At 43.4% G+C, this 23,758-nt stretch overlaps 1 protein-coding gene across 1 annotated transcript in view; it reads left to right on the top strand.

Annotated features, from left to right (window-relative positions):
* Nucleotides 1-12,206: 12,206 nt before the first annotated feature.
* The window catches only part of LOC309547838 (protein LBH-like), a 55,859-nt gene continuing 44,307 nt past the window's right edge, over nucleotides 12,207-23,758 (top strand). Inside the window, exons 1-2 of the mRNA XM_082247843.1 lie at nucleotides 12,207-12,294; nucleotides 18,900-19,017. Of these exons, the coding sequence (XP_082103969.1) occupies nucleotides 18,907-19,017 (111 nt within the window). The 5' untranslated portion in view covers nucleotides 12,207-12,294; nucleotides 18,900-18,906. The remainder of the gene's footprint in view (nucleotides 12,295-18,899; nucleotides 19,018-23,758) is intronic.

The following is a 23,758-nucleotide window of genomic DNA, read 5'->3' as shown; positions in this document are numbered from 1 at the left end:
ACTTAAAATGTTGTACTTGAATGGAGTATTTGCAGCTAATGAATTAGGCCAGCTAATGAGTCTGTCTCTATATATACACACTCCTTCACCAGCTCCTCCCCCAGCAACAAATGTAACACCTTAATGAGCTGGTCTCATTAGCAAACGCACAATAGCAAACGCCTGACCAAATTCCTTTCCTCTTCTCAAGCAATGGTTAGCAAAAAACACAGATGAGTCAGTTGCAAACTCCAAGCCAATCTCTTGCAGTATCTCTTCAATCTCTTCAGTCTCCTGCAATATCTCTTCACTGTACTTAAAATGTTGTACTTGAATGGAGTATTTGCAGCTAATGAATTAGGCCAGCTAATGAGTCTGTCTCTATATATACACCCTCCTTCACCAGCTCCTCCCCCAGCTCCTCCCCCAGCAACAAATGTAACACCTTAATGAGCTGGTCTCATTAGCAAACGCACAATAGCAAACACCTGACCAAATTCCTTTCCTCTTCTCAAGCAATGGTTAGCAAAAAACACAGATGAGTCAGTTGCAAACTCCAAGCCAATCTCTTGCAGTATCTCTTCAATCTCTTCAGTCTCCTGCAATATCTCTTCACTGTACTTAAAATGTTGTACTTGAATGGAGTATTTGCAGCTAATGAATTAGGCGAGCTAATGAGTCTGTCTCTATATATACACACTCCTTCACCAGCTCCTCCCCCAGCAACAAATGTAACACCTTAATGAGCTGGTCTCATTAGCAAACGCACAATAGCAAACACCTGACCAAATTCCTTTCCTCTTCTCAAGCAATGGTTAGCAAAAAACACAGATGAGTCAGTTGCAAACTCCAAGCCAATCTCTTGCAGTATCTCTTCAATCTCTTCAGTCTCCTGCAATATCTTTTCACTGTACTTAAAATGTTGTACTTGAATGAAGTATTTGCAGCTAATGAATTAGGCCAGCTAATGAGTCTGTCTCTATATACACACTCCTTCACCAGCTCCTCCCCCAGCAACAAATGTAACACCTTAATGAGCTGGTCTCATTAGCAAACGCACAATAGCAAACACCTGACCAAATTCCTTTCCTCTTCTCAAGCAATGGTTAGCAAAAAACACAGATGAGTCAGTTGCAAACTCCAAGCCAATCTCTTGCAGTATCTCTTCAATCACTTCAGTCTCCTGCAATATCTCTTCACTGTACTTAAAATGTTGTACTTGAATGTACAACAGTAGTACAAGAGTACTTGCAGCTAATGAACAATGTTCATTGCATTGAAGGAGGCACGGCACAATGTTCATTGCATTGAAGGAGGCACGAACGCTGAACTCTGCATTGATGGGGGCACGGCACAATGTTTATTGCATTGATGGGATCACGGCACAATGTTCATTGCATTGAAGGGGGCACACACGCCGATCTTTGCATTGAAGTGGGCACGCACGCCGATCTCTGCATTGAAGGGGGCATGTACGCTGTTCACTGCATTGAAGGGGGCACGCACGCTGATCTCTGCATTGAAGGGGGCATGTACGCTGTTCACTGCATTGAAAGGGGGCATGTATGCTGGTCACTGCATTGAAGGGGGCATGTACGCTGGTCTCTGCATTGAAGGGGGCACACACGCTGGTCACTGCATTGAAGGGGGCATGCATGCTGGTCTCTGCATTGAAGGGGGCATGTACGTTGGTCACTGCATTGAAGGGGGCATGTACTCTGATCTCTGCATTGAAGGGGGCATGTACGCTGATCACTGCATTGAAGGAGGCACGTTGGTCACTGTTTTGAAGGGGGCACACTGGTCACTGTGCATTGAAAGGGGGCACGCTGGTCACTGTGCATTGAAAGGGGGCACGCTGGTCACTGTGCATTGAAAGGGGGCACACTGGTTACTGTGCATTGAAAGGGGGCACGCTGGTCACTGTGCATTGAAAGGGGCACGCTGGTCACTGTGCATTGAAAGGGGGCATGCTGGTCTCTCTGCATTGAAATGGGGCACGCTGGTCTCTCTGCATTGAAAGGGGGCACACTATACCTTAATTACTGAAGGCCCCTTTCACACTTTTGTGACCTCAAAGTCACCCAATTTTTTACAGCGTTTTTTGCCGCAAAGCAATGCCTATTACATTTTTCTGTTTGCGCCCCCCCAAACATTTTGAGCACCAGCCGCCACTGGTAACACCTCAATCACAGATAGTGTCAACTTGAGGAAAATGACAAGTATGGTTGAGGGTGGGTCCCAGCCAAGCACCTCCTTTAATCTTATGAGCCAATCACCCCAAGAGATGTCAATAACAGAGTGCATAACTGAACTTGATAATGGAACCTGAGCAAACAGTGACAAAAACAAGACTAAAGCCTCGTACATACGTACTGATCGTCGGCCGAACGATCGGCCATCTTTTGTCCAGGGCTGTCGTGTCTGTTGAAAACTGCAAAAAACTGCACACGAATTTTGTCGGCCAACAACAGCCGACTGCAGAAGTGATGTCATGTGATGGTTAACTTTCCTTGTCTTTTTTCTTTTCTGAGCATGCCCAGACTTGCAAATCTGCTGTCTGTCGGCCGAAATCTGTACTGACTGGCGAACAATCGGCCGTTCTGGTGTTGGCCAACAAAAATTTTAATGCCTGCACGACAGATTCTGTTCGGCCGAAAATGTGCTGTCGGCTGTCGGAAGCATCATACTAACAAGCCTACAATCGTCTGATCGGTCGTCGGCCGAATATTTACGGCCGACAATCGGTACATGTGTACGGGGCTTAAGGAAAAACATTTGACCAGTTTGGACTTCCTTTTCCCAATGCACGCAACATCCAAATTCAGGTGTTACCAAAACATGAGGACAAAAACCTGCAGGGGGATGAACAACCCTTTATCCATTGTAAAGCAGTGTGTGTATTTTTGCCATATAAGAGAGTGGGTTCCATCCCTTATGATCAAGTGTAGGGGGAAACATGTATATACAGAGGAAACATATGATGTTTTATGCCACTGGCCAATTGTAGCCCCTTAGCAAAGTGAGGAAAGTACATTGCATTAGATGGGCCTGCTGGCCATAACCAGGGTAGCAGCATAGTCATTTGGAAAAGCACCTGTCTAGTACATTCGTCAGTGATCAGTTGCTTACTTAAACATGTGCAGTGCAATTAAAACAAGGGGGTCCCAGAAAGGTTTTTCTACTTTCCTCGTTCATTTGGATTGGCAGGTGGTTAAACCACAGAGGTAGATGTGCTCCATGCTGAAGGAGAGGACTCGTTAGTGCAGACAGACAGATTGTGCAAAATTGTAATTTTCTTGGTTAAGTCCAATTAGCAAGCAATACTTGGACATGGCGCAGAGCCCAGTATGTGAGCCTTTTCTAAGGGGCTGTGCATGGTCTCTGGAATAGTTTTATAGGAGACCCTCTCAAGGTCAACTGCCTTATGTTTCCAGTAGTCCAGCAACGATTGTTTCCTCTTGTGCAGTTCTCCAGATCATTGAGTCTTCTCATCCATGGTGATGTGACCTTTTGGACTTGACAGTGGGGCTGGGCAGTGGCGAGTGAGTTCTCCAGTGTACTTACTTTTTTCTGCAGCTACAGGATGTGAGTGTTGCCCTGTTCCACTGTACCATGTATTTCCTGCACGTAAGAGGTGATAAATTCTGGTTTAACCATCTGGGCCACCTAGTCGCCTAGCTGTTTTTAGTCCAGGTTTATTGATGTTGGAAGTCAAGCAGGCTCCACACAAGAGTCCACATAGTTGATGTAGACTGCATGGTTCGCATCAACCATTTTGGGTGATGATTTCCATTGTGACTGCTTAAAATGCATGCTTATGCCAGATACTTATCGTTTTACTGAAGGTAGCATGTTCCCGGCTTAAGGGTGAACTGAAAGGTGTCTGAAGGCAGCTTGGTTTGTGAAAGTCAGGTGTGGGATGGAGCTCACAAATTCTGCTGCTTCCTACTTTGATTACCAGAAATGGAAGTAGGCACTCCTTTCGCAAAAAAAACTTGCTATAGTGGTCACCTACAGATAAAATGTGGCTACTTTGTGGTTAGTTGCAGCTATTACATGCAGATTACAGTCTTTTCCTGTTACCTAATTTGTAAAATATACTAGGGCAAAATTAAAATAAACCTTTCTTTTAGCAAAAAAAAACTTCCAAATTTCCTGGCTAGCTCCTAGTTAACTCTTTTTACTTTTTTTTCCTCAGCAAATTTAAAAGATGTTTTTGTATTTGCTTATCCTGTTAAAAAAGAAAGTCCTCCTTTCCCTTGTAAATATCATAATCCGTGTTTTGTAAATCAAAAGTAGGTTTAGTGTCTTCATAAACAAGACATACCACATAATAAAATAAATTCTTCTTCTATAGTAATGCTAGTTGTTTTAAATCAATCACTGGTCAATATAATTTTATATATATGTAGCACCCTACAAGGTAGGTGCTAGGCAATGTATAGTGGGCCTTGGCTGCCTAACAGCAGGGCCATGATTTTCAGCTGGGCTGTCATGTCTCCCAGGTGTTGCTGTTGAGGCTGGGGAGTCTCCCCACTGGCTCCATGAGAAGGGTTCTCATTGGGCAGTGGAGGAAACCCAATCAGTGGCACATTCAGGCCTGTATCTACCCCAGAAAGGCAGATTCTGCTGCACAGGATTCTGGGAGTGGGTATCGCATGACGCAGCATCTTTGGCGGGAAGCAGAGTTCCAGGAGGGAGAGTACGGCTGTCTCTCCTCCTGTCAGCAGGATCGGGTGTCCCGGCGGCTTGCCTGAGGGGACGGAATGAGCAGAGCTGAGCTGCAGAGAGGATCATGTGTGCTGAGGACCAGCGGAGCAGAAGGGGTCCAATTTCAGGAAAGCATTCGCAGTTTGTGAGTACTGTAAACTGCCCCTGGGGGTCTGCCTAGCAGAGGGGACTACTAAGGTGAAGGTCCAAGAGATCCAGGAGCCAGCTAGCTGTAAAGGGGTGCCAGTTTTGACCCTGAAGTGTAGAGGGGGTGCCTAGTGAGAGGACCCTGAAGTGTAGAGGGGTGCCTAGTGAGAGGACCCTGAAGTGTAAAGGGGGTGCCAGCAGTTGGGCCCTGAAGAGTTAAAGTGTACAGTGTGCAGTGTACAATGTTGAGAGTTGCAGCATCACAAGCAGTTACAAAGAGCCACCTCAGTCAGCGAAGGGCTGGAGGGAGCTGTTTACAGGACTTTTGGGCTAACCACAATGTCAAGAGTCAAGTGTCAGTCTAGTCCAGGACTTTTGAACTAACCAGAGTGTTAAAAGTCAAGTTCAAGCACAAGTTCAGCAAGTTAGTATTTTACAAGGGCCAGCAAGCGTTGGTCGGCATTCAGCTGGCATCAAGGCAGCGCTAACAGGCATTTTTCTGCAAAGTGTCCCAGTTGTACCTCGTTGAGCCAGAGGAGTATCTTACTCATTCCCTTCTCCCATCCCCATTATCAAAAAAACAAAACAAACCAAAAATGCCGGCATGGTCATTGACTCAAATCTCACACTTGGGTATTCAGCTTAAATGGGCTGAAGGTGTCACCGGTAACAATGGCAGACCCACATCAGGCCCAATGCTTGGAAAACCTGCTACATATATATTTTTTTATCTTTGCCTTTAACATACCGTATATACTCGAGTATAAGCCGAGTTTTTCAGCACATTTTTTTGTGCTGAAAACGTCCCCCTCGGCTTATACTCGAGTCAAAAAAAAAAAGTTCCCTGCCGCTCCGATGTGTTTAAGATTTAAAAATGGCGCCGCCCGGCGTATACATGTCACCGTGCATGCGCCGCCGCCGCTGCTCGGGACAGGCCGGGAATAGCCGAACGTATACGTTTTAATATGAAGGCGCCTCTGGAACAGGTAAGTGAAACACAGCCGCAGCCGTATGCCCGCAACCCCGCATCCTCTTGTACCATGCTTGCCACCCTGCATTCTCCTGTACCATGCCAGCCACACGGCATTCTCCTGTACCATGCCAGCTACTTTGCATTCTCCTGTACCACGCCAGCCACCCTGCATTCTCCTGTACCACGCCTGCCACCCTGCATTCTCCTGTACCATGCCTGCCACCCTGCATTCTCCTGTACCATGCCTGCCACCCTGCATTCTCCTGTACCATGCCCGCCACCCTGCATTCTCACACTAGGCTTATACTCGAGTCAATCATTTTTCCCATCTTTTTATGGTAAAAGTAGGGGCCTCGGCTTATACTCGGGTCGGCTTATACTCGAGTATATACGGTATATAGAATATAAAATACATATTGGAAGATATTGCAACTAAAGGAGAGCCTGGTTTATCCCCAAAAAAATATACTTACAGTATCTTTGAAGTAAAAACATTTGAAAATAAGTCTGGAAAAATAACTATGAAAAAATCAACAGCCGGAGCTAAAGTGGTTAACCCCTCTGATAGCTCATATCCTTGCAATACTCACCTGTTTCTTCAAGAACAATCTCCACAGCCTATTATTTTCAGTGGGGATAGTGAATCAGGAAAAGTTGGTTTGCTGGACATTCTATGAACCCCGTGGGAAGTTAGCGAACCCCAAACATAGCGCAGAGCCCCCCTTGAAATCAATGAAAATCCAAATCTTACAATTTGGGAGGAGATCTCCACTGTCCTGACATCTTCCTCATTTGACATACCAAGTACTACCATATTCCTTAATTTCCTTTTATGACTCTGTTACTACAGAGGACCACCTGCCCCCCTGGACCATTTTTCTTCAAAACTAACCAACACACTATCTTGTTGTATTCTACGGTCTCTAATTCACATCTTCATTCTCTCTCCTAGTATCTTTTCCTTCCCGTTAACACATGCACTGGTCATCCCCTCCCCCCCCCCCCCCCAGACCCATGTCCTTGCTCCTGTTTACCTCCAATTTCTAGAAAGCCTAATCTATAACTGTCTAGGCTACCACCCGATAAATACATTTTAAATCGATTTCCGTCTGGCTTTCGCTTGAAACACATCACAGAAACTGTCATCCTAAAACGTACTTACTAATTGATAAAACCAAGGGGCCACTATTCCATACTCATACTTTTAGGCCTTTCTGCTGCCTTTGACACAGTTGACCATTTACCCCTCCTCATAAAAAATCTACTACCTTGGCCTCCAAGAGTCTGCTGGTTCTCCTCCTACCTATCTTAGGGCACCTTCAGTGTCACATATAACTCTGTTTTTTACTCCCTTCTTCATTCTGTTTGATTCCTCAAGGATATGTTCTTGAATTCCTTCTATTCTCTTTCTAGCTCCTCCTGTGGGTTTAGAGCCTTCTACAGCTTCCTATACCATTTCTATGTTGACAATACCCAAATGTATCTCTCAAATCCTCAGCTTCCCTGTTCAGTCTCTTTGTGCCTCACTAATTTACTAACTGACACATTTAGTATGAATGTCACAACACTTCCTCAAACTCAATTTTTCCAAAACTGATCTCATAATATATACTTCTCCCTGTGTCCCTTCCCCCATCTTTTACATGAAGATCAATAACACAATCATCAGTCTCCTCATGCCAGGGTGCTAGGTGAACTCTGACTTCTCCTTTCTGCCCCATATCCAATTACTGTCCACATTGTGTAGAATTAACCTCTGTAATGTGTCCAAAATATGCCCCTTCTTAACCAATGACTCTACGCTACTAATTCACTCCTTTGTTATCTATCACCTCCTTCCATTTTGGCTTTACCTTTACACAGGCTATATTATAGCTCCCTTTGTCTATCATATGCTGCTGCCAGGCTTATCCACCTTACTAATCATTCATTGACCACTGCCCCCTCTGCCAATCCCTCCACTGGCTTCTGCTTACCCTACATATAAAATTCAAAATACTAACAGCATACAAAGCCATCCACAACACTGCCTTAGGCTGGCCATACATGTTCAATTGTTTGGTACAATTTTCCTTTAGATTTACCAAAAACCATGTAATATGAGGTCAAAACTAAACAACTTTCAATTGTATACAATTAGACAGGCCCTTGCACTACATAGTTTAAGGTAAATCTAAAGGAAAATTGTACAGGAGAATCGAACATGTATGGTCAGCCTTAAACTACTTCACCAACTTTGGGGTTGATTTACTAAAGGCAAATAGGCTGTTCACTTTCCAAGGGAATATGTACAATACGTTGGAAGGCAATTTGTCCCTGAGCTTTGGGAATGTGATGAAGTTTCACTTTGCAAAGAATACCCAATCATGTACAAAAAAAAAAAAAAACAGCCTTTTTGTTTGCACATGTTTGGATTATGGAAGTCAGCAGAGCTTCACCTCATTCACTAAGCTTTGGGGCAAACTCCTTTTCAAAGTGAACTGTCTATTTCACTTTAGTAAATCAACCCTCTTGCCTCAAAATATCACCCATGCCATCTTCTTTGCTCCTCGTCTCCACCCCAATCTATCCAGCTATCTCCTGATCTGTCTGCAATCCTTTTTAGTTTGTAAGCTTTCATAAGCCCTAACCCTCTTTTATTGAATGGAATTGTATCTGTACTGTTTCCTTTTATTTTGTAAAGAGTTGCGCAGACTGTCGGAAATATGAATCCTGTATTATAATATTAATAATAAATACTATTATTATTTGTCTGGCCTTATTGAAGATTAATTTGCAAGCTTTTGTTAAAATAGGGCGTTGTTAACTGGGCACTGCCATGGGGGACATATGCCAAACCAAAACCAAAAAATAATAAGCAGTATTCCTTCAATAAAATCAGTGACTCTAAACAAAGACTTCACCCTGCGCTAAAGTAAAAACACTCAAAAAAAAATACAATTGTGTACTGCCACTGCTGCTCCTCACCAGTGTTCAAAAAAGCATATAACTCAACCACAGCGCTAAAGACAGAGTATATCCTTATACATATGTGATTAATTGATTAAATCAAAATACCAAATGAACAGTCCATAAATGTGCCTTATACTCATAAATATATGTATATATATATATATATATAAATACACACACACACACACACACACACACAAACCCGATTCCAAAAAAGTTGGGACACTGTACAAATTGTGAATAAAAACAGTATGCAATGATGTGGAAGTTTCAAACTTCAATATTTTATTCAGAATACAACATAGATGACATGTCAAACGTTTAAACTGAGAAAATGTATAATTTTAAGGGAAAAATAAGTTGATTTTAAATTTAATGGCATCAACACATCTCAAAAAAGTTGGGACAGGGCCATGTTTACCACTGTGTGGCATGCCCTCTTTTTATAACAGTCTGCAAACGTCTGGGGACTGAGGAGACAAGTTGCTCAAGTTTAAGAATAGGAATGTTGTCCCATTCTTGTCTAATACAGGCTTCTAGTTGCTCAACTTAGGTCTTCTTTGTCGCATCTTCCTCTATATGATGCGCCAAATGTTTTCTATGGGTGAAAGATCTGGACTGCAGGCTGGCCATTTCAGTACCCGGATCCTTCTTCTACGCAGCCATGATGTTGTAATTGATGCAGTATGTGGTCTGGCATTGTCATGTTGGAAAATGCAAGGTCTTCCCTGAAAGAGACGACGTCTTTATGGGAGCATATGTTGTTCTAGAACTTGGATATACCTTTCAGCATTGATGGTGCCTTTCCAGATGTGTGAGCTACTACCCATGCTACACGCACTCATGAAACCCCATACCATCAGAGATGCAGGCTTCTGAAGTGAGCGCCGATAACAACTCTGGTTGTCCTTGTCCTCTTTAGTCCGGATGACATGGTGTCCCAGTTTTCCAAAAATAATTTGACAGAAAAAAATCTTAAGAGCAAGACTAGGCATGCTCAGAGACGAAAGAACACATAGAAAGCAATCCAACACATGACATCACTTCTGAAGTAGAATTCTGTCGTACGGGAAAATTCATATGAAAATAACCTCTTCACTTTCCACATCAGACTAGCATGCCACAAAAAACGGACGACAGATCGTTCGATAATCTGATCGTGTGTACGGGGCTTTAGTCACTCACCAGCCAGTATGAGGTACACCTTGCTAGTACTGAGTTGGACTCATTTTTGCCTTCAGAACTGCCTTCATCATGGGCATCTGCAGGTAGGGGCAAATGCCCCCCCCCCCTGGAATCTCAACTTCCCCTTTCAAGTGGTTGTTAAGCCACTTTATACCATCCAGTCTGGTCTGTTTAATAATCATGTGTGCCTGTGTGTATGTGTATGTGTTTTAAAGAAATAAGTCATTGTTTACCACTTTTCAGAGGGCCGAGCGCTGTTCACATGACCCGTCTGCTCTCTCCTCTTCCCGTCTGAAAGCTGCCTGCAGCAGGCGGGGCCAAGGATTCCTCACTGATGACAGTTGGGAGGGGAGAAGGTGAGGAGGAGGAGAGGAGGAGAGAGGCAGCAGGTCACATGAGGGGCGAGTGGCGCTCTGAAAGCTTGTAAAGAATGGCCTATTTTTATAAAACAGACACAGGGGCACACAGGATTATTAAACAGACTGTAGACAGGATATGAAACTTTAAATTAAACTACAGCAGCAGGAGGGGAGGGGGCGCACACTGACACAGGAGTAGACAGGCATGGAGGGAGGGGGGAGAGAGGACAGAGGAGGACAGGAAGGCGGCGGATGACGGAGGCACGTAAACTGACGACAGTGTCAGGGCTCAGCAGCCATGGTATACCGTGGCCAGCTTACAGAGGGGAGAACATAGCCAGGCAAGATCAGCCAGGTATTTTAGGTGACAGAAGGGTACATGTTACACAGCAAAGCACTGTGCTGTATAACATGCTTTAAGGGAACAGGATCAATTTTTTTTTTTTTTAGGTTAACAAATGCTTTAAAAATAAATGTTGCTGTTTGCTCTTTAAAAATAAAAACTCGAAATAAGTATAATGACTAAGCCCCTCCCCTTCAGGACATTGTTGAAAAGGGGCGGAGCAAGGGTGACCTTAAAATGATGCCCCCCCCTGAAAAAAGTCCTGCGGACACCCATGGCCTTCATTCTGTGATTTTGATCCATGTTGACATGATAGCACCACGCAGTTGCTGCAGATTTGTCGGCTGCAAATCCATGATGCGAATCTCCTGTTCCACCACATCCCAAAGGTGCTCTATTGGATTGAAGTCTGGTGACCGTGGAGGCCATTTGAGTACAGTGAACTCATTGTCATGTTCAAGAAACCAGTTTGAGGTGATTTTAGATTTGTAACATGGTGCATTATCCTGCTGGAAGTAGCCATCTGAAGATGGGTACACTGTAGTCATAAAGGGATGGACATGGTCAGCAAAAATAATCAGGCAGCAACAATACTCGGGTAGGCCGTGGCGTTTAAACAATGCTCAACTGATACTGAGGGGCCCAAAGTGTGCCAAGAAAATATCCCACACACCATTACGCCACCACCAGCCTGAATCGTTGATACAAGGCAGGATGGATTCATGCTTTCAAGTTGTTTATTTAAAATTTTGACACTACCATGTGAGTGTTGCAGCTGAAATTGAGACTCCTAAGATCAGGCAAAGTTTTTCCTATCTTCTATTGTCCAATTTTGCTGAGCCTGTGTGAATTGTAGCCTCAGTTTCCTGTTCTTAGCTGACAGGAGTGGCACAGTGTGTCTTTCTGCTGCCGTAGCCCATCTGCTTCAAGGTTTGATGTTTTGTGCATACAGAGATAGTATTCTGCATACCTTGGCTGTAATGACTGGCTATTTGAGATACTGTTACGTTTCTAGCATCTCAAACCAGTCTGCCTATTCTCCTCTGACCTCTGACATCAACAAGGCATTTTCATCCACACAACTGCAGCTCACTGGATATTTTCTCTTTTTCGAACCATTCTCCGTAAACCCTAGAGATGGTTGTGCATGAAAATTCCAGTAGATCATCAGTTTATGAAATACTTAGACCAGCCCGTCTGGCACCAACAACCATGCCACATTCAAAGTCACTTAAATCATTTTCTTCCCCATTCTAATGCTCTGTTTGGACTTCAGCAAGTCATTTTCGCCATGTCTAGATGCCTAAATGCATTGAGTTGCTGCCATGTGATTGGCTGATTAGCAATTTGTGTTACCAAGCAATGGTGCACCTAATACAGTGGCCAGTGAGTGTATGTGTTGGTGTTGATGAATGACTTTGTGCTAGATTGTAAAACATAATAGTGTATATATTTTGTCCTGAATGGATAATTGCGTGGAATTGTCATTGGCTGTTGAAACTAGGATGACACAGTAGTGAGTGACATAGAAGGGATGATGGAAACATGAGGATTAGCTGGTTCCAAGGACAGAACCGTCTTAAGACTGCTAGCAGCTGGAGAGAGATCTAGCTTCCAGCATGAGACTATACAACCGATGAGAGGTAGGAAAAATTACAAATATTTACTACTAATAGAGTAAAATCACTGCTGCTTTACTGATATCATTTTTGCATATCATGTTGCATAGTGTTTATGGAAACTTTAGAATCTATTGTTATACCAGGCCTGCATCTTATAGCTTATATCTCTGTGCTAATGTTTTGCTGAATATAGATTTATGCATGAATACTGATTTAAAATTATTAATACACTGTTCTGTACTAATGTAATTCTATCAGATCACATAAATGTGTATTTTACTCTTAAGGAAACTGTACCTAGGAAACTTAAGCAGCCATGCGCTTACAAATGGGCAAAATGGTCAGACTTAGAGGAAAGTAAAGGAATGCAACCATTAAGAACCTAAATGTTGGTGTATCATTTTCTGTAGAAAACTGACAGGTGGCCTATGGTTGTTCAAGCTTATTATGCACAAATGTTCTGGTTTTCGTAAAATCCGACCTGAGGTGACTACTTCAAGTACTTTATTCAACAGCAAATAAGTTGTCCCGTACATAAGCCAAGATCGTGCTTGTGGCTTTGGTGGAATGCACTGTACATTTACAGTCATGGTATTGTATATCTCATGTCAAAAAAATAACTGATTTTCACAGTATCACATTCCTTTTAGATGTTAAATCATATAACTTTAGGTCCTACTTTCTGTTGTGAGCATTTTGATTTTATTTTGTTTTTTTCTGAGAAATAACTATTTATTTGGCTATTCTCAGATTGCATACCTTTTTTTAGCATATTTGTAATAGTCTCCACGAAGTCCTCCAATAGAAAAAATGATGTTTTAGAGAAAGGGTTAACTGTGAACTAGTTATAGTGATATAGTGCTCTTGCCTTTAAACTATATATTCATTTTTGTAAAGGCGTCATTTATAAAAAGCATTTTCTTAGATAGTCAGTGTTGTCCCTTAGCAACCAGTTGACTGCTGATGAATGCACCCAACACTTATTTTCTATTTTAAATATAACACATTGAATTTCTATTGATTGTACACCATGTCAGGGGAGATATATGGAAGAAAGCTGATGCCTCAGCAATAATCCTGATAGATATAGAAGACATTTATTAACATTCATGGTTCTGGAGACCAGCACTCAAACCATGGCCAACAAACCAACACTCAAGCCATGACCCACAGACCTAATTGAACTTGCAGTGCTCACCACACAACCTAACCAGACAAGTCTGTTTTTGCAACTGAAACCCACTTCTACCAACGCCATATTAAAAAAGAGACCTACCATATTACAAAAATGCCAGTGCCTCATGGTTCAGAGAGATGGTCAAAAATTGACCTTCAGAGTCGGTTCACACTAAGGCGACACGACTCTGTACTACTTCGGGGGCGACTTGTGCATTGCCATGCACCATGACTTCGGAGCGACTTGCATGGACTTCACATAATGGAAGTCTATGCAAGTCGCTCCGAGGTCGCCCCGAAGTAGTACAGGACCCTTTTTCGAAGTCGGTGCGACTTGTGTCGCTCCTATTAGAACGGGTCCTGTAGCGGTCAATGGACCGCGAGGGAGCGCGACTTGTCAGGCTGACAAGTCGCCTGACAAGTCGCGCTAGTGTGAACCGGGTCTCATTCAGAGATTGCTAGTGAGAATGCCAGACCAAAAAAACAAAACATTGCAATATAAAGATACCATAATATTGAAAAGACTTTATATAGAAGGACTTTACCATAGGTAGAGATGGCCAGAGACTGTGCCATACACAGATAATACTATATTGAAGGACTGCACCATGAGACACTCAAATAACCCAGCACAAAGGATGCATTGGAAGCATAATTCACTCAGCAACTGCACTTTGCATCACTGACTGACCAGCACATTTTAGAACTAGGCAATGGTGTTGTAACACAACCCAGCCCACAATCCATCCCATTTATAGTCAACCTGCCTGAATAAGCTTCATATACCTAGTATCATGCAAGTACCTGGCCCAATGCAGGACACTTCAGGGCTAAACAAAATCAGTTTTCTAAACAAAGAATGACTGAACTCTTAACTTTAGCACATTATTTAAGCTTTGATGCCTTAAAATTGCTTGGCGGGACTTGGAAAAAAATTTGCAATGCTTGTATACATCAATTAGCCATAACATTATCACCACCTGCTATAACCCCTCAAGGCACTTACTCAACTAGACCTCTGAAATTATACTGTGGTATCTGGCACCAAGCCATCAAAAGCAGATCCTTTAAGTCCCGTAAGTTGTGAGGGGGGAAGGGGGGGGGGGTCTGTGGATCAGACTTGTTTTTCTAGCACATGCTCACTTGGATTGAGATGGTGAATTCAGAGCCCAAGGCTAAATCCCAAACTCTTTGTTGTGTTTCTCAAGCTATTTTTGAATTAATCACACCAGATCACCTTCTTCTATCGCTCTATGGCCCAGTTCTGATGCCCACGTGCCCATTATAGGCACTTTTCTTTCTGTGGACACCAGTCAGCATGGACAACCAGACCGTTCTGTGGTTACGCAGCCCCATACCCAACAAACTACAATGCACTGTGTGTTCTGACACCTTTCTATTGGAACAAGCATTAACTTTTCCAGCAATTTGAGCTGGATCAGACTACACAGGCCAGCCTTTGCCCCTCATGCACATCAATGAGCCTTGGCTGCCCATGACCCTGTCGTTGGTTCACCGGCTTTCCTTTCTAGGCTTTTGTTAGTTCCTGACCACTGCAGACCGGGAACATCAAACAAAAGCTGCAGTTTTGGAGATACTCTGACCTAGTCGTCTAGCCATTACAATTTGGCCTTTGTCAAAGTTGCCTAACTTTATGCTTTCCCTTGTTTTTCTGCTTTCAACACATCAACTTCAAGGACAAAATTTTCACTTTTTTTATTGTATTGAAATAATCAATGTTATTCCCTTTACCTGTCATTAGTCATAATGTCATGACTAATCTGTGTATGTACAATATGTTTACTAGAACTACTGAGAAAACAATCGGAATGTTCTTTCTTTTCTCCAACTCCAACTTATACAAGGCATCAAAGCCAGTGCAAATTTTTGGCATACTTGTTCCAGGACAGTAACTCAAAAAGTACCCATTGGATTTCATAGTGGGAGATTAGCAATGGCAGTCTGAATACTTCCCCAATCACCATTACAAGCTTGCTGTGTATATACTGACAGGTAATTATACTGTATATAGATCAAAATGAAATATAGAGCTTTAGAGATATAAGTTAATATAAAAGTAAGACTTCTGTTTTGTCTGAAAATAAATACATTGAATGTTATTTTTTAAGGTTTATCTACTGATTTATCCAGTCATCTCCCAAATAAAACTGTCCACATAGAAAAAAAAAACGTATTTTAATTCAGTTATGTATTCATTAAAAATACATGTATAGCTAAATACAGCTAGCATAAAAAGCTTTCTTTATTTTCGTTTTTTCCTTTCCTGTCATTTTCTGCACAGCATCAATCCTACTGGGAGAGAGTGGGCTTTGGAATATGCTGTTAGTCTAACATTAGGAACATTGTACACATAAAATTTCCTAGTGCCGGCTTAACCCAACCTGGCTTAACCTCATTCTTGAGGAGGAGGATTTGGCCACAGACTGGAGGATATTCTTCCAGGATAATGAACACACTGCCCCTCCTCCGGGCAGCCTGGGAGGCATTCAAACTTCATGCTAGGGCAACTCTCATCTCCCGCATCAATAAATTGAAGTCTGACTCTGCTACAACCCTTATTCAAGCCTCCCAACAATTGACCTCTACTGAGCAGTCTTATGTGGCAGACCCTTCACCTACTAAAGCTGCACAACTTAAATTGCTAACCAAAGTGGTCGCCCAGCTGGAATACGAGAAGGCCCAGAGGAAACTCTTTTTCCAAAAACAAAAACTTTATGAACATGGGGAACGAGCGGGGAAACTCCTGGCTTATTTTGTTCATTGTGAGGACAGACCCCCGGTGGTAATAAATTTATGCCTTTCCAGTGGTGTGCCTGTGTCCAAGCCTAGATTAGTGGAAGGACAATTCAATAATTTTTTTTTGTCATTTGTACACTTCCATGGCCCCTGCTGACACCTCTCCAATGCTGACCTTCCTAGACTCTATTGATTTTCCACAATTGACCACTGAGCAGGCGGAGCAATTGGAGGCCCCGCTTACATCAGAGAAAATTATTAATGCCATAGTTAGGTTCCCCAGGTCCAAGTCTCCGGGCCTGGACGGTCTGCCTGTGGAGTTTTACTCCCTATACTCAGAGACACTGGTACCCCAGCTGCTATTTTTGTTCAATCACGTCCTTGATACCTCCTCCTTGCCCCCTTCCATGCAAGAAGCTTTAAATGTCCTAATTCCCAAACCAGGCAAGGTCCCTCAACAACCTGAATCCTAGCAACCAATCTCACTACTACAGGCGGACATCAAAATACTAGCCAAAGTACCGTCTATCAGACTGAATCGGGTGATACTCTCCCTGGTCCATGCGGACCAGTCGGGCTTCATGCCGGGCAGGAACACCTCATTCAATCTGAGACGGCTGTTCATGAACTTACAGGCCCAGCACGACAATTCAGGTACTAGGGCGGTTATGGCTATATCAGGCCCCAGTTGCCAGAGTATTGGCAAACAGGTGGTCCTCAGAGAGTTTTTCCCTCACTATGGGCACCCGTCAGGGATGCCCGCTGTCTCCCCTGCTCTACGCTCTGGCTGCAGAACCGCTTGCCATTGCTATCCATGCACATCCTGGGATTACAGGCCTTAGGGTGGGACCCATGGAAGAGAAAATTGGAATGTATGCTGATGACACTTTGGTTTTGGATTTTGGTTGATCCAGACGCCTCCTTACACACAGCCCTTGACCTCATTGAATGTTTCGGACATTTTTCAGGTCTTAAAATCAAGTGGGACAATATCTTAAATATTACCCATAGATGATGTCTCTGCCCTGCCTGCCCGTGCCGACCTCCCCCTTCAGCGTGTGGGCCGAATTAAATACTTGGGTGTTCAGGTCACTAACTCACCAACAGACTATATATCTGACAACCTTCAACCCCTCTTTACCCTTATTAAGGCCAAAACACAAACCTGGGCCCGTCTACCCTTAGAGGTGATGGGTCATGTTAATCTTAGAAAAATGGTACTTCTACCTGGGGTACTCTATTTACTTTGGCATTCGCTGGGGTATCTCCCCTCAAATACTTCATGCAAATAGAGTCCCTCCTCAAACCCTTTGTATGGGGGACTAGCAGACACAAGCTGTCCTGGCGGAAGCTTAAGAATCCCACGGACTTGGGCGGGGTAGCACTTCCTGACTTCAACCTGCACTATCTAGCGTCACAACTTTCCCAACTCTTCCATATCAACAGCACAGACAGGTCGCGGTTCCTGGCCCTCTCATGCCCCTCATGGACGCACCCTTCCATGGACCCGTTGTCAATCATAGTGGACTCCGGGGAGCTGAATATATCTCTCTCATATACTTAGAAATGGGGCACTTAAATCCTTTGACAGCATATGTATGGATTACCGAACCATATGTTTTTCCGCTACCTGCAGGTCCGTCGCGCCTTTTTGACGCAATTTCCTCAGTCCATTCCTGACATTAAACCAGTCCCGGTTCTTGAGATTGTCAGGGGTCCTGACCCCAAACACCTTATATCCATACTCTATAATGCGCTCCACCTCCCTAAATCCACGATGGAGGCATATGCCCCCAAGAAAAAGTGGGAGGGTGACGTGGGCACGTAGAGGGCGAGGAGTAGAGTGATTCACTGGATGCTTGCAAACAGGTTTCTCCCAGGCTGTCTTATTGCCTCACTCAGTTGTATATTCTTCATCGTTCTTACCTCATGCCTCTCATGCATGCCAGGTATAGGAGGGACACTTGCACTTTATGCCCCATGTGTAAGCTTGCCCTTGGCACCTTCTGCCATTTGCTCTGGGACTACCCGGAGATACGAGGCTATTGGAGGCAAGTCTTCAGGTTCCTACATGACACCATGGGATCTCCCTTGATGCTGCTCCCTAAACTGTGTTTGCTGGGGATTTTCCCAGACACGAGTACGGACAAATTTACCACACTTTTCCTCCAAGAAACGTTATTCATAGCTGGAAAATAGATAGCGAGGCTGTGGATGCGTGAGAAGCCCCCTACGCTCAAAGATTGGCTGAGGGAAGTAAACAATACTATCCCACACAAACAATTTATCTACACTCACAGAGGTTGCCCATCCAAGTTTAATAAAATTTGGGACAGATGGCTTCAGGCCTCTTAGACGTGTGTTTAAAAGATACTCCCATATATATGTCTGGATGAGATGTGCTGTTTGTGGATATCTACTTGTGAGTCTCCGTTGTATTTGTTACCTCTCCAAAAATGTATTTTTCTTTCCTATATGGACTTTGCATCTCCCATACGTTGCCCCCTCAGGGATATGTTTACTCCTGTAGCAATCTTTTGCCCGTGATGATTGTACCACTGTTTACCTGAATATTGTTCATGCTATTGTATTCCTACTATGTTTGTTTTTTCAATAAAGAAACTGTTTGATTAAAAAAAATATCCTAGTGCATTAGTGCTGCTCTTCTCTAATAGGTCTCTCTTTTATGGCAGAGGCATCATGAATGAAGTGTCAGTTCTCCGTCTGCCAGTGGAGGATGACATTAATGAAGTGGTACATGGCTTGGATGATTCGGCTCTGAAATATATAGACAGCCGCCTGCCTTTTCAGGTAACTACCAAACAAGCTGAAAGAATTAATGAATTAAAGAATTAGTGACTTTTAATCTCAAAGAGTGTTATACATTTTGCGGCTTCCTGAACTCTGTTAGTTTAATCAGCCTCTCATTGGTTGGAATGAGAAGACCAGTTACAACAAAATGGCAGACAGTGAGAGATCACATGACTTATTTAAAGTGTTACTAAACCAATAAGCCTGCATTCATTATATATGGACTCCCACAGTACACAGAACATGGAAATGCAATTATTTTAGTATATATAAACTGCTAAATACCTTTTCTCATCAGCAATATATACTGTAGTAGCCCTGAAACTTCTATCAGTGCCTGCTTAAATCTGGTAGGAGGAGTTTTCATAATGCACTGACTGTCCTATGAGCAGGGGCAGACTGGCAACTTTCGGCCCAGGGGGCAAATACAAACCAGAGGCCCATGGTGCAGCGACTCAGCCCTCTCCCACTCTCCCTCTCCCTGGCCTCCTCCTAACCCCCATTCCAAGCTGAAGCTTTGCTCCAGGTACTCTCTACTCACTGGCTGAATCCGGGTTCCCGACCTGGTCAGCAGGGGGCAGTGGAGGGGAGCTAGCACAGCTCGGTCAGGGCTGCCTGGGGGAGGAGAGTCTCCAATGGGGCATGGAACCGGCCTCTGCTGAGATACAGTTTACACCATCCATGCTGGGGGAGAGGCCTGCTCTCTGTCCTTGTCTTCATCCCGCACTCAGTAGGTCAGTGGTGGGGACTTTTTACTTCTCTTCACCAGGAATCCTTTAGGCATGTCTGTGGCAGAAGCGGTGCAGCCTTTTTACGGAGCATCAGAGTGGCCTGGGGGGCAATTGCCCCCCTGCGCCCTAGCCCAGTCCTCCCCTGCCTATGAGGATGCAGGACCCATGACCCTCTGTCTGGACAGTGCTGATTGGCTCTGTGCTGATCCCATGCACTCTCCCAAGAAAAAAAAAAAAAACTCTTTAGCAATACACACCAAACTGAGCATGTGCTTCCTGACTCCATTTACCCTGTCTTATCCAGACATATTTAGGGGGCAATGCAGGAAGGGGAGGATCTGTGCATACGGGATCAAACAGACTTTTTACACAATGCAGAAGATTACCCCCTTAGATTCCACAGTAAGTATAACAAGCATGCTTTACTGCATATACAGACTTATTTTACTATTGTGAGTTTATTAACACTTTAATTCCTTGCCACTATGTATAGAGTTGCTCTATATTTTCACAACTAGTCCTAAATGAGGGCTTTAAATCCAATCTTGAATGAAAAAGAAATGTATTATAGCATAACAGCAGTGCATCATAATAAAATGTATTTGAGCTGATTAATGTGCACTCCAACTATACACTGCATTTATATGCATTTATATTGGCAGTTGAAAGTGAGGGAACTTACAAAGGTAAAAGAATGCAGAAGGCAGTGCTTGTATCTAGACACTTGTATATGTAAAAAATGCTCTGTGTTACCGTGGCGACTCTAGGAACAAAATGGGGGGGGGGCACATATGATACAACAGGCAAAACTGGGGGGGGGGCACTCATGATTTTCACCACTATATTATACCACTAAAGAAATGAAATAAGTGTATATATAAATAAAGTTACAAAATACAAGAGTATGCAGTATGCAATGGTACCTTTTTATTGTACTAACTTAACACTCAAAAGACAAACTTTCAAGAGTTTTCTTGCTTCATATTCGAGAAAAAGGAAAACTATTAAAAGCTGTTCTTTATAGTTTAAAGCAATTTTTTTTTTTTTTTTGCGAATTTAAATTGTTTTGCACAGCAAACTGAGTTACAAACACATAGAGAAATACAAGGGTTCCAGCGGTAGTAAGTTACAATCATAACGGTAAAAGTATCATGTTAAATTGGAAAGAAAAGAAAAAGAGGACAAAACAAAGGAAAGAAGGGCAAAGGGGATGTCCAAAACTACCCAACAATAAGTAGACATCCCAACAGAAATCAGTTATAATGTGGAACGGGATCAGTATAAGAGAAAGGCCAAGTCATCCTCTGTTGCCAATAAACTAGCATGTTTTTGTATAACTCCGGGAAAAAATCTCCAACATGAACGACCTCCAAAAAAATACTTGTTAGGAATGTGATGGAAAATTGTTCAATTGTAACCGTTGCCTGAGGCTACATATAGAGGAGAACCAGAAAGAGTATAGAGGAAGTGGGAGATGGAGGAGAAAAAAAAAGAGGGGGGTATGAATTGGGTTTGGATGGTTTTCTTAGGGAAGAACAACACGCAGAGAGTGGTGGCAACTCCATCACACAATAGAAGTCACCTCAATGAGAGCCTTGCCCTCTTCAGAACAGATAAACATGTTCCAAAATGTCCAGGTGTGTGTGTAGCGCTCTCGCTTCTGTCGGGTGGTCAGAATCAGGACCTCTATTTTATACAGTTCTTCCACCTTCCTCAACCACAGGCCAATTGTTAGAGGTTGTGTCTGTTTCCAGGTGAGGGGGGATGCAGGATTTAACCGCATTCAGGGAGGTGTCTAAGAATAGATTTCCTCAGGTACTCTGTGGTCAGTAAATCTGAATTATTGTACAGACCTCTTTCCAGGAATTTTTCAACTTAGAACAGGACCAGAAGATGTGTAACAATGTCCCATGTTCCTCCTGACTTCGCCAACATAGACCGGATGTGGATGGAAACATTTATGGAGGAGATGCGGGTGTACGATACCACCGGGAAAGGATCTTAAAATTTGTTTCCTGCACTTTTGTGCTGATAGAAGATTTCAAGGCAAATCGGGGTGAAATTGGAGCGTTGTGTTTTCGAGAATGTTCTACCTAGGTCTAATTCCCATTTTGCCAAGTATGGAGGCAGATAATCATCGTGAGGAGTGACTAAAAGAGTGTACAGTGTTGAGAAGGTATGCGGAAGAGTGCCACTCTCAGAGCAGTTCTTCGCAAGTGTAGTGAAGTCACGACAGAAATTGTCAGGAGCTGGGAGAGTCTGTAGAAAATGGTGTAATTGTAAAGGTCTCCAGATATTGAGGCAGAAGGGGCCATTCTGATCCGTCAGGATCCGTAATGAGGGCCAGGTCCCTGATGTTAAAATGAGAGGCTTGATAACACCCAAATTCAATCAACGGGTTAAAAGGCCCCACGCGAAGACCCGAAGTGAATCGAGGGGGCTACCCAATATGGGGGCCAGTGGAGAATCCAAAGAAGACTATCTACCCATAGAAATAAATTGGAAGCACAAACAGGTCGATGTCCCTATAAGCGGGTGGAGGAAGGGTCTCAAAACACAAAGGAGATCTATTCGGTAAGACTAGACTTCGGTCCTGCTCTATATGGGGCCAAAGTTTAACATCCCCATGATGGCTCCAATCGACGCGATGTCCAAAATGTACGGCTTGGTAATATTTGTAAAGATCCCGGACTGAAAGGCCCCCAGATTGTTTCAGGAGCGAAAATAAGGACCTACTTATCCTATGACGTTTATGTGCCCAAATAAATCATGTAAAGAGAGCATGAGCTTGCTTAAAATATCCCTTAGTTATAGCTATGGGAAGAGCCTGGAAGAGGTATAAGAATTTGGGTAGGATATTCATCTTTATGATGTTGCATCTTCCAAACCAGGAGTCTAATCCTGGGTGCCATGTCTCTAGGAGAGCTTGCATCTTGCGTAAAAGAGGAGGAAAGTTAAGCTCAAAGGTGCAGGAAAGGTCAGCAGGGATAAAGGTCCCCAGGTATTTCATGGCTTTGTCAGTCCATTTAAATTTAAAGCTGAGCTGAAAAAAACTGTTGCAGGTAGCAGGTAGATTCAGCCCCATAGCCTCAGATTTTGAGAATTAAATCATAAGGGAAGAGAGGGATCCATAGATTTTGAATTCTTTGAGAAGATTTGGAAGGGAGATTGACGGATTAGTCAAAGAGAAAAGTAGATCATCGGCGTCGGCCTAGAACTTGTATGTCAGGATTCAGCCGGACAGTGTAAAGCAAGGGCTCTAATGAAAGAGCAAAGAGAAGAGGCGATAATGCACAGGCCTGCCTAGTCCTATTTGTGACAGGGAATAGGGATGCCAAGACACCGTTCACTTTTAACTTGTGCCGTTGGCAAAGAGTAGATACTGGAAATCCAACGTAGCATGTTATCTCCTAAGCCAATGTGTCTCAGGACTGAAAGCATGAATCGCCAATTGACACTGTCAAAGGTTTTCCCCGCATCTGTTCCCAACAGTATACACTGAGTGCAGGATTTGCAGGCTACATGTATTAACTTAAGGGCTTTATTGGTGTTGTCTCTCGCTTCCTGGGTCGGGATGAATCCCACTTGGTGCAAGAGATCCAGGGAGGGTAAATGTTGTTGAAGACGAGTAGCCATTATCTTGGTAAAAAACTTCAGGTCAGCCTTTAGAAGGGAGATTGGCCTGTAACTTCCACATTGCTTGGGGTCTTTCCCCTCTTTAGGTATAACCGAGATTGTAACTTTCAAAGACTCTGTATGGAATGAAGCCAAATCCCCCAACGCATTTAACACTTTGACTAAGTATGAACTCAGCGCCAATGATAGAAGTTTATAATATTGCACTGTAAAGCTGCCCGGGCCTGGTGCTTCACCGATCTTGGCTTAACCAATTGCTGTTTGCAGTTCCTCCAGTGTGACCGGTGCTTCCAAATCTTGTCGTACCGTGGATGGGGGACGCGGCTTTCCAGAGGCTGCTAAGTAGTCATTTTTTCTAGGTTGAGAGGGAGGAT

Source organism: Pelophylax lessonae, assembly GCF_965119305.1.
Source record: "Pelophylax lessonae genome assembly, chromosome: 2".
NCBI lineage: Eukaryota > Metazoa > Chordata > Amphibia > Anura > Ranidae > Pelophylax > Pelophylax lessonae.
This window is presented reverse-complemented; position numbering and strand designations above follow the sequence as displayed.